The following is a 12,466-nucleotide window of genomic DNA, read 5'->3' as shown; positions in this document are numbered from 1 at the left end:
ACAAAGCATTATCTCATTCTTAGCTGCTTGTTTGCACGATTGTGCTCCTCCTCATACCATTTTTTGGATAGAAGACAAAATAAAACATTCAGTGTTATTCTGGTGCCCAGAAGAGCTGATCTTGTCAAAGACTCTATACTGTGTCTATACTTTTTTACAAAAATGGACCTGTCCAACAAATTGAAAAACCTGCTGTAGCTCCAGTGACTTTGTGGCCAGATGCAACAGTGAACACGCCACTGAAGAGGAAAATCGTGTCCATGCAGAGGTTTTTAGCCTTGTGTTCCTGCCTCCTGCCTGAGTTCTGTCCTCTGTGGGAGAGCTGGAGCTTGACTCTGCATGGTCTCTCTCCCTTTCTGTTTTTCCCTCTCACTCCCTCTCTCGAGGCCACTATTGACCATCCTGTCTGCTTTTTTAGCTCTCTCATCTCTGCTTATTTATAGAATAATGCATCAGACAAGCTTGTGGGGAGATGCTGTCATGCAGGCTGCTGCTCCATCAGGCTTTGCGCTCTTTCTGACTACAATATTTGACCAGTTGGAAGCGCCTCATCACATCTTTTCACTCTCTTACAAACACACAAAGAGTACAGTCTAGCATATGGGCAGAGCGAAAGGCAAATATGAATACTGTTGCACAGATAAACACAGCACTTTTTAAACTGAAAATCAACAACATGCCAGCTGTAAATGTGACACTCCCTCAACTCTCCCCTTCCTGGAAGCAAACAGCCAAAGATACAACATGTTGTGTTAGCTGTGAGATAACATGTTCACTCAGCGCTTGTTAAAATGCACATGCGTAGATACATAAACATGAACACACACATGCGCGAGCTGTCGCACAAGTGTCCACACGTGAGTGCGTGCAGCAGCACAGATACAAAGGAGTGCATATGGCTCCGCATAATTCACAACAACTGATGAAAAACAACAATCTGAATTTATTACCTTTCTTAGCACCTAGCTAAGCTATGACACTTTGAGTATTTGAAGTTCAAATGTTAACACTTTTGTTGTAAAAGTCAAAAACCTACTACCCCAGGACAACTGCGGGCAGATAAGGAAGCAGTTATCCATGTTGTAAATGTGGTCATAAAACGGCTGGTGCGAGAAAAAACATTTATATTGCTAGGTCAGCCTAACCAGCTGCTGAACAGGGGGGAGGAGAGGAAGAGGAGATGATGAGGAGAAGCACCAGTGGGAGGAAGAGGAGGGTGACAGAGTGGGTTTGCTTGAGCTTATTAATCGAATCACGAATGTGTACACTAAACTTCCTTCACACCCCAAAAGAAAGAAAGAGTTTGGTGCAGGGAGGGGAGCTAAAAATGTACCCAACCGTAAACCAATGGCACCTGTTAACACAAGGCTGGACTACACTACCAATGACATCCATTGTATGCCTCAAGCTGTGCTGCTTTGACTACAGCTCCAACACAGAGCAGGCAGGGCCACGCAGAGCCGAGCACATGATAAGCGGCCGCTCTCCACAATGCTTATCATTTAAACACAGTAAGAAACAACCCGCTAAACCGTACTTCCTCTTATGTCATTAGGCTTCACAATGACACAATGTAATATAATGAGATCAACATACGAGAACTACAGGCCAAACCAGTAACCAAACATAGCAAACAATGGGGGAGGACATACAGATGAGTGTAATGTGGGAGAAAGCACTGTACAATGGCAAATTGATTTGAGAGCAGCCAGAGCACTATGGATTATTTTCTGCAAACTGCTCTGGTATCCAGGAGCTCTTTGTTGTGAAAGTGAATGGTGGCCTTTTTGCCGGTCTTGCAGTGCACCTCAACCTGCCCTTTTAAAAGGTTGCCACTTAATTTAAGCAGACAGAAGATATGTAAACGCAAAATGTAGTTAAACAATGCTGCGACGCACATGTCCGTATGCAAAAATGCCCAAAACCAGGTTCCTGTTGAGTGCAAATCAACATTTTAGTCATTATTCAAAGTAATGCTCGTAGCACAAAAGACTAAAGCAACAATTCACAGATGCAAATCTCAATTTTATTTCTAAAGGCTCAAATTATAATAATAGATTTCTTCTTTTTTAATTGTTTCAATGCGCTTGATGCCAGATATATTTTGAGCAGGTATTCTTATTGTAAAGTTCATCTCAGCCATAACCATAACAACCAAAGTGTTTACTCTTTTTTTTTTTATTGTACAGTAAATACTATTTGCTGTTGATAAAACAAAGGAACTAAGAGTGGAATAAAAAGATATTTTGAGAAGCTGGTCCTCCCGGCCCTGTCCTATGGAACAGGCTACTGCACACTGGTTTTGTATGTCTTTTTGACACAAGGGTCAAAATCTGCTGCAGCACTGGTATCCAACAGAGACCATTAGAATCGTGTGTGCTGACTGACATGCTTACCTCCAACAGGCGTATGCTCAACACTGGTCAGAGCACTCTAGAGTTGGACAGAAATGCATGTATGGGCCATTTTTTAAGACATTTGTGTAACTTTACGATTAACTGGTCGCTCTGTGGATTTTCGCAGTTGTCTGCTAAAAGCATCTTAGCTATGCAGCAACAAGTGTCATGAAAACACCACCCCAAAATGCACTTACACGCACACTCAGGGGAATTCATTTGTTGCACACATTGAAAACCCAGCAGTGAACCCCACCAAAGGAGGAACCAGTTGAACCTGAACATGCACCTGGGGACCAATCAGGCGAAGGCAGAGCCATCACTTCCCGTATTTCCAAAACACAGCTGTATTCAAACTGCAAACGGATGGCTTGTATGGCTTAAAAAAGAAATGTGGATATCTGACACCTTATTTCTCATCGAGTAAAAGGAAAATAACTTTACTTTTAGTTTTTAGTGGCAAGTTGTGAGATAAAGACGAGCCACTTTGTCTCATAATGATAAGTGATGATGTTGGCGCATGAATTCCACTTTTTACTGGTTCAAATACAGTAGACACAGGAATAAACAGGCCATTTCGTCTATCACAAATCAGTGCTCTTTATAACCCCTACATGCAGATGGATCCTGTTCCTGGTATTACCTTCCTATCACAGAGAGGCTGGAGATGGTGCACATGCTTCCCCAGGCAACAAGATTGTGTGATATTTCAGGGGTGTGTGTGAATCTGGTGCTCAGGGCCTATTAAGGCTACAGATCAGACTAATTTTGGCTACATGCCTTTAAGATGCCTCAACATGTACTTGTGCCTCATACAGCAGGTGCCTCATCAATATGCATGCTTAATAAAGTGTTTTAATCTCTTAATCTCTCTTCATCTTCTTTTCAAAACATTATTCCTGGTGTCGCTTCTCTTATTCTGTCTGTCAGTTCTTTGACAAAGTGAGGCCCAGCGCTCGATATATTCAAACAGCTTTTAAAAGATTATAGCGCACACACAGACATGTGCTCTCATACCAATTTAGCAAGGCATATGTGTCCTTAATCCAACTGACAGTGTGTCGTAAACATGGCTGGTTGAGTCCTTCTGGCCACAGAGCTGAGGTAATAAATATCGCTAGCCAAGTCAGCCCACTGCGTCTGATTCAGTGTGAAAATCATGGCTTTAGCTGGTTATATTTACAGTGTCCTCAGAGTCTCAAATAGCAGCCAAACCCAGACAGGAAATGACTATTCTGACCATCAGTTTAACAACGTGTATAGGAAACACATATTTGAATTGGCGTGCATAAATGGTGACACCTTCAAAAGGAAAATCAGAGTTGTGTTTTACTATTACAATAAACTCTGTTAAATAAAGCGCATGGCATTCGGCGCTGCAACAGTTTGCCAGACTGGGTCTGTTTCTGAGCATCTATGTGAGATTTCTAAACTCAGTTTTGTGAGCTGAGAAGGATTTAAACAGATGGAAAAGAGAGGTTGTGGGAAGTTAGTAAATAATGATTAATCAAAGTGTAAGATGCTTCACAATGAGAAAGAAGTGCCAGCGGTTTTGATCCAGATTGTTAAAAGAACTGAAGGAAGTTCATGCCATTGAGAAGGACAACACTTGTTTACATCTTTCAATTTAAATGTCCGTGAATGGCAAACTCACACTCTGTCTATGTTTCACTGGGGCTTAATGAGGTAGAAATAACTGGCCTGGACTGGACGGTTGTGCAGCAGTGGGGGAAATAGAGCAGGTCCTCATAGCTAAAGGTCAACTTTTGGCCTTTTTTCTGGGCCAGCTTCTCTAAAAATGCTGGAGTAGCGCAAACAAGTTGGTGTGTGTATTAGCAGCTGCTGTGCTCTGTCAGGGGAGCTGTGCAGGCAGACGCCTCACTGGACTACACTGATCGCAGATGTAGGATGCAGATTAAATGAGACAAAGGGTAAAATCTGCGACCCCCACCGACACCTCCTCCAAACTCCCTCACTCAGAAACCACCCACGCAAAGTAACCACCACCATCTCTGTCTCCCCCCCACACCCACCCCGATCTCTCAGCCTCGGCTCCATTACCTCCCTCCTCACAATGCTCCCATACTTCTCCAGTCTACGTCACCCCCCCATTTCAATGCCTTTTCCCTTCTCCATCTCTGTCTCTCAGCCTGAATGCAGAGGTCAGTTCAAAGGGCTGCCAGGCAGAGCTGCTGGCTGGCCATAATGTGCCTGAGGCTTTGAAGTGAGGAGTGAATCTAAAAGGTGTGTACCCTTTTTTATATACTGCGGCACAGCGATATAAACATGCACTGTGATACCTGAACTCAGTTTATTTGTGTTTACCATGAGCCAGTGTTAAAGCTTTTAATAAGCCCTGCGTAAATGTGAAACATAGAAGCTTTATTTGCAGAGCTTTTTCAGCTTTTTCAGCCTTGCAGTCTAAGTATTCTGATATAAATATGATGGTTAAAAATATACTTTTTATAGATGTCAGAGAATCAAATAAAACCAAAATTAAAGAAAAAAACATTACTTTAAGTTTTTATAAAGATCAGAAATATTACGATTTTTCAATAAAAAGCCTCCGGCTGCCATTAAATAACTTTAATCATTCACTTATGCTGCGTCTCAATGTTACTGAGCCTCTTCCCGCGCACAGGTACTGCAAAAATGCAGGAATATTTCTTACAGTTGGGACACTTAGCTATTTGTCGTGCCAGCTGCAGTGTTATTAGAGGAGCCGCTGGAATGTCTAATTGAATCAATGACTTTTTAACATCTCTCGCTCTCCACATTATCCCTTAAAAGCTCATAAAGACTTGATCTCCAGCCTTTAGCAACAACAAAGACATCATTTTCCCTACATATGTGAATATTAAATAGATTTCATCACTGAAAGATTTCTATCAACACATGTCATCATTTTACCTCCTGCTTCTTTTGATGTTTGATCCTTCTTAGTTTACTATTTATTGAAAATGATTTTCCACAGGAAACACAGCTATCCTGAGAGAATCCCAATCTGAACAAAAGTGAGAAAAAAAACTTGAAAGGAAGTGGTGCCTATCTATAACAATGGCCATCTTATTTTCATTTCCGTTTCTGGATAATATGAGGATGTGTCATCGTAGCTTTCATAGTAACTGAATAATGACAAACATGCAGCAAGTATAGAAACAGAAAAATATGATAAGATTATACTGATTGAATAAGTGCTGAACGACTGTATATAAGGATGAACATGGGAGCAAAAGAGGAAAAGGCTAAAGCTGCTCATTTCCATGCCTGTTGACTCTTTTGACTACCCCAGTTCTTGTCTGTTGCTGTCTCCTTTCTCTGCTCTGTGCCTTTTGCCTCCTGGCTCTGGACAGAAATGGGCTCGAGCACTCGTCTGAGCTTTGAAGTCCTTTGGTTATCAGCCAAGCGTAGCGCTGTACCTGCAGCCATCTGTGAAGGGGCCGCCAGCAGCCGCCCATCGCTCCACTTCCCCTCCATGACTGAGAGAGGCCAGAGCCAGGAGTGGTGATGGGGCTGGCAGCGGCACTAAGTCCATGTTGGCTGACCGCACATGGAAGAACCTATAGCTATGTCAAAGAATACAGGTGCGTATACCCGAGTGCCCTAATCTTACTGTTTAATTCGGTACTTCTGTGCTCGTTTTAATATCTGTCTGTAAACAGTCCCCTCTCTCCCCTAGCCTCATCCGCCCACCGTGACTCTTTCCCTCGGAAGAGGAGAAAAATGTAGAGGTTATGAAAGGCTTGATTAAAAACTGCAAACCATTTTTCACTCTGCGCTTCACATAATATGAAGAGACGGTTAGGATCTTTTGTTTAAATGAAGTGGCTGTGAGTGTGGTAGCTGTCCTCCCCATCCAGCTGTAGCACCGTATATCATCTGTTGCCTTTGCAACACATGCTTTGTAGAACTTTTTTTGTTTCATCATGTGTGCATGTGCACTGTGACGAGTCAAGATGAATGGCCAAATGAGCTAGTGGTAAATACTGCCAGCACTGGCAGCTCTCTTCCAGAGAGTACAATGTCACAAACAAACAATATGATTACGACCTGCAACAGTGTGCACCAAAAACAAGGTGGTGGTTCTGGGGGTTACTGATGGGATAATCAAATAATACAAACCAGGGGAGACCGAGCAAGGCGGGAGGCAGCGGGGGAGTCTGGGTGGGGGTTAGGGTTAGGAAGAACAAAAAAGCTACAGTAGGCAGACCTCTTCTCAAAAGCAGCCTCCAATTACACACATACAACGGGGCTTCCAATCTGGCCATCAGGCTGTTGCTGAAGTGTCACATGGGTACCATGTGTGCTGGCCAATGGCCTCTCGGCTTATCAACAAACAGAGCGGGATGGAAGGACAGATAAGAGATAGACGTGGGGGTGGGGCGGGGAAGCGCAGGGTGGGAACTGGAGGGGGTCATCTGCGGATGATGAGAGATTGCAAAGTGAGCATGCAATATAGTCTATGTGAATAAAGTGCAGGTCATTCTTATGCCGCACTGTGCAATATTTTTCACATACTGAAAAAGCATTAGACATGCTCAGCATTTAAAGTGTTTTTCTGGCTGTAAGAATCTCTTTGTAGTTACTATTTAATAGGCCCAAGTTAACAAAATGGCTTATTCACTCTGTGCTGTGCTGAGAAGTAGTAAAATGTTAACCTTTGTTTGAACTGTAGCTTTCATAGACGATTAAAGCAATAGATGTGTTACCAGTGCAGAGACGAGACTCACAGCATCATGCCTTTTAACAGACAGTGATATATCACGGTAGTAAGAGAAACTATTAGTATCTAAAAATGTTCTTAGATCCTGATCCTAAATTATAAGGAAACCCCTCATAAAGCCACAAAATGTATCCACTGAGCAAAACCAGAAAACACCATTCTGTTTTCCGCCATATCTTCACGGTAGATTTTCAAAATTATTAATGCAAATATGCTGAATATTCCATGTAAAAGTCCAGCTTAGAGATGCTCGTTGACTCAGTCTCTTTTCCGACACAGCCTGGAGCCGTTACAGTTTTAGTCAGAACCAGAGGCAGATGTTTCAAACAAGCTGACACCGTACACAATGTGAAACAAAAGTGCATGGGGGGGGGGGGGGGGGGGGGGGGGGGAGAGTTTAGGGGAGTGCTTTCACACATGCATGACAACCAACAGGGAAATGCCTTGTGCAAGCACTCAGCAGGGTTAAGGCTCCATCGCAACCCATCTCCCTCTTCCTCTTTGAAATAAACTAACTAATGTCAGCAACTGATGTGGTCTCCCAGTTCAAGGACCTCAGCTGATTCTGGGGTTTGAACTATATGACAGAGGCACTAAAGCAGCACTGGCTGATGAGAAAATGAGAAATGCAAAGTTCTCTTGCATCGCGGTAACATTTGGAAGAATGATGTACTAGAGTCTTGGAGGCAGTTCTACTCCAGAGAAATTTGCTGAAAACAGTATATGAAAACTTGAGCCTGTTGAAATAGCCTGCTCATATTGAAGGCTTGGTCTCCTGTGTCAGGCTGGCCTCTACTAACCTGTCATTTCAGCTTTGCCTCAACCACCGCTCCCCCCAACCCTACCACACACCCATCTGTTTCCAAAACTCTCAGAGCACACCTGTGAACTATTTCAGAACATCAGAGAGCTCACATAGCCCCCCGTCTTCATATAAAACTCACATTCTACCTCCCTCCAAAGCCTCTGCTTCTTCTTCTAAATGCTTTAACAAATCAATAGCGCAAAGAATCCCCAAACCCTGGATTTCACTTTCTTTTCAGATAGGAAGCTCTGAATAATGCAGAGAGCAATACTTGTGCAGACAGCTTATCCATTTTCATAACCCTTTCTGAACAAACCCCCTCTCAAACAAGTCATGAGGTGAGGACTCGGGTCAACAATAAGATCAAAATGGCCACTGAATAAAAGCGGGGAAAAAGAGAGATAAACATTCACAATGCTACCTACGAGGCTCTGCAGTTCTAAAACTTTTTTCATGCGTGCTGTTTAAAGCCATTACTTATTAACTGTTTAGCTATCCTCCATCTCCAAGCTTGACTCTTTGTTCACTATGGACACTGAACAGCTAAACACACCACCCTGCTTGTCATAACAATCAGGAAGCGAGACTCTCCATCAGTTCCCCCGACTCTGCCGTGGGGTGTGGCCCAGCAAGTGGCCGCGAAGGGCCCCATAGGGTTTTTCCTGCAATTCTAATCAAAGTTTAAAAAGCTGCAACCTTGGAGTCTGAGCCTGGGTCGTGGTCTGTGAGGAAGATATCAATCAAGCAGCTCCAAACAAGCGTGAGGAGAAAAGGGAGGCAGGCAGGCAGGGCTGAGGACAGTTTCTGAGAAACTCTTGCTCTCTCTGTCCTGTCTTTTTTCTCTGTCCTCAGTGGAGTAAGTTCCCCTCAGCAAGGGCAGGGTGCATTCCCCATACCAGGAAACTACAAGGTAATTCAAAGTCGCATTAACACATAATGGCTGCGCAGATGGATAAAACATTAATCTGCCTGTGATGCTGCAGCGCTTGTCACCACCGCCATCATCATCATCGGCTTCTGAGTCATACTATGTCCATTTTTCCAGGCGGGAATGAATGAATCCACTCTGGAATAGTACTGCTTGACCTGTAAGCGGCAGATCTGCAAATGAAGTTGTTTTCCTGCCTGGTCCCCAGTTCTGCAGCTGTCTAATCCTCTTGCAGTTCTGCCCTACAAAAGGGTGATGGGTGATTGTGCAGGGACTCACAGACAGATAGAGACATATGCACATGCATGCATGAGCACACCGCAACACCCATATCTAGCCAGGCAGGCATGTTTGGCAGTGTCTGAATATTGGCTTTTCCACAGCTAGAGGCTGCTGGACCTGCTCTGCTCATCAGACATCCATCAAGGTGTCAGTTTGGGTTTTGAGACCAGGCTCCCAGGACGATCACACCGCTACCTTTTCTGGCAGCAGGTCTGCCTGATGGCCTTCTATCTGGGCCAAGAAGGACTGAAGATAAACATTAAAAAAATATAGGCAAGAGAAAAACAATACAAATTGACACTAGCACAATGCCCACTGTCAGTCCTGAAAATCTCAGCCTTCTTTAAACAAATGCTTTCTCATAAGTGATTATGAATACGAGATCAGCAAACAAAAGCAAATGGGCTTTTCCTCAGTGTGCTTGACTTTAAACAATCAAAGGAAGTAGTCAATCACATTGATTTAAGTTATTAGTTGCTCTGCAGACAAGCGGGAGTCATTAACATAATAGCCGATTTTCTTCTATGTGAAGGCCCCCCCACACCTATTTTCCACCGGAGACTTTGGTCATTTTCATGACTTCTCATAACACCCCTCCCCAACTCCGGGGAGGACAGGCAAGGTAATTAATTCCCCTTGCTGCCTCTTTCTCTTCTCTTCTCCTACCCTCGGTGGTGAAGGGAAAAGCCAGGGAATGTAATTTACACTAATTACCTTTTGCATAGGAGTCTCATTTCAACTTTCCTTTTCATGTTGGAGCGCCAGAGTCTCAGGCTATGCCTCTAAGCTTCAACACCCCTAATGAAAAATCACTACAATATTGCTATAGGGACATAACAGCACACAGACAAGAGTTTGCAGGCGCCTTATTGCGCTTCATGATGCTGTATATCCCCAAATGAGCCATCGTGTAACTCAAATATCCCTATTAAGACTCAGTTTTGCTCATGATAGTTCTCTAACGGCACTTTAAAGTGTGCTAAAAGTGTTACTTTTAACAATTCTCTCTCTCAAAGTGAAAATCAGGGGTTCCGTTTAATGCCAGCAGAGGGACTATAGAGTGGACAAGAAGATAAGCAAACATGAGGCTGCTACAAACTAAATATGAGAAACACCAAGGCTCACCGTTTGCTTCTGCCACTATTCAATTTGTATAAGGATCTGATCAGTATGTATAGCTTACATCGTTGTTTTTCCCTTTACTGCTGAGGGTTTTCTGTCCTCTTGTTTATCAGATGAGCATCGCTACAGTTGCCTACTTCTGATTGATATGTAACTACTAATGAATTAAGTTAAAAAAAAAATTGTATATATACAACATAAAATTGCACGCGATTTAATTTTCCCGTTACCACTGCTTTATCACTCCATTTAACCTCTAGGTATTATTTGTACAGTAGTTGAACCATTCACAGACCCAGATTTTGCATGCGCGGATTATAATGGGCCGCTTGCATTGTTTTACATTTAAAGCCTTGCTAGTCCACCTTGCAACGACATTGCAGTCAACAATCACTGCGTTTGTGTGTGAATTGTTCTCTTAGAATAATAAGAAAAATGCACGGCAGCAAATAATGTAGAGAAGCGTACGGGGTAGTATTCTCTCAATTGGATTAGTCACAGCCACAATGCTGCAGCGATAGCGAATATGCTGTATTTAAGGTTGCATATCGTTTCCGGAACACAAATACGTATGTGAATCAATACCCCGAGGTTGATGAAGCCTTAAAAGTCAGATAGCCTAGTTTTTAAACTGATGTGGGGAGATGGGAGATAGAAGAATGAATGCAGGCGAAACTGGGACCGATCGGTCTCCGACCTTCTTTCATTCCCTCTCCCTCTTCAAGCAACGCTAAAGAAATTTCTACCAGGAGCAAACACGAGCACAAATAAACGTCCAAGAGTACAGAGAGTGGTAAATGTACCGTGTCCTAAACATATACTTATCTTTGACCTTATTCTGGAGGTTTGCAACCTCATCAGCGCGATTTTAAGGGACACAGCTCAGACTGGCAGCCCGATCTGGCTGAGCCTTCTCTAATATTCTTTAACTGTGGTTTAAAGCGCTAAGGCAAACAGCTGCCGGGGATCTGACAGTCGGCTCGTGTTAGGTTTAGAAAATCTAATATTAATGTAGGTTGCATGATTTTGGCAAAATGAGAGAGCTTGCAACGCATCTTCTCCCCTACGTATGAGCCGCAATTCAGTTGTACCACGATTGATACAGTACACAGCAGCACTGGAGGGGAAAAACAGCACGTTTTCCAAATCACCTTACCTTCGTATACAGGGGCCATCGGTGCAAGGATTTCTGTTATTCATGGCAGAAAATAAAGCGATATTTCTGTTCAAAACTCAATAAAAATCTGCCATCTTGAAATGCTGATGAGAGGGTCGACGCGGTCTCCTGCATTACTGGTCCAGTTCATTAGTGAGGAAAATACTCATAATTCATATCCAGGCGTTTTCAAAGCTGGGGTCCGATGCGAGGCGAGCAACAGACGACAGGCTGTGCAATTCAAATCCCACCCGCGGTGTGTTTCTGTGGGCTCAAATGATGAGCCACGATGACAGGTTTACTTCAGCTATTGTGCGACATGTCTGTGGAGTGAGGAGTCTCTGCAAAAGTTGCAGTGGTCAGAGCGCAGCGAGTTTGGTGTACAGCGAGAGAGTCGAATGACGATCGAATCGATGAGGCAGTGAATGTGTCTCTCTCTCTCTCTCTCTCTCTCCCCTCCCTCTCTCTTCCTGTCTGTCCATAGCAAAAAAAACTTTGGATATAATAACACTACTACTACTGCTACTACTACTACTACTAATAATAGAAATATTCTTTATTATTTATATATTGTGTAATGATTAAAATTAGCATTCAGATTCAGGGCGCTGGGAGCTTTAAAAAAGGAAATTACGAGGTAACAACATTGTACTCATATAACTACTATAACTTATTATACATGTATATATATGTGAAAGAAATGGTTTAAACAGCTATAAGATTACATATGTTAATATTAAGAAATGGAGTTAAAGTACATTTGGACTTCTCATTAATCTACAGCAAGTAATGAGAGAAAATGCTGAAGTCTGAAAGAGAAATTATCATGTCAAAAAACGTACTGCTTGTAGTTTTTTATTTTTTTAGTTTAATTTTTAAAGCCTACACTGAGATTTTTTTTTAACGGTGTCATGTAAAGGAGAGAAGAACTAACCAATGTGCACACTTTCTGGTGGGTATAAAAATGCTAATAGATGATAAATATTCGGACATGGCGTGACGTGAATCTCTGCCGCGTTATTCAGAGCCGTGCAAAGTGCATCTGAGTTGAATG

The 12,466-nt window shown here is 42.9% G+C and overlaps 1 protein-coding gene across 1 annotated transcript in view; it reads right to left on the bottom strand.

Annotated features, from left to right (window-relative positions):
* Positions 1 to 11,812, bottom strand: part of hipk2 (homeodomain interacting protein kinase 2) — a 66,723-nt gene extending 54,911 nt beyond the window's left edge. The window contains 1 exon segment of the mRNA XM_003447065.5: positions 11,413 to 11,812. Within this exon segment, the coding sequence (XP_003447113.3) occupies positions 11,413 to 11,431 (19 nt within the window). The 5' untranslated portion in view covers positions 11,432 to 11,812.
* Between the last annotated feature and the right edge of the window lie 654 nt (positions 11,813 to 12,466).

This window comes from Oreochromis niloticus, linkage group LG7 (genome assembly GCF_001858045.2).
Source record: "Oreochromis niloticus isolate F11D_XX linkage group LG7, O_niloticus_UMD_NMBU, whole genome shotgun sequence".
In the NCBI taxonomy this organism is placed as follows: Eukaryota; Metazoa; Chordata; class Actinopteri; order Cichliformes; family Cichlidae; genus Oreochromis; species Oreochromis niloticus.
Note: the sequence above shows the minus strand (reverse complement) of the source record. Positions and strands in the feature narration are given on the sequence as shown.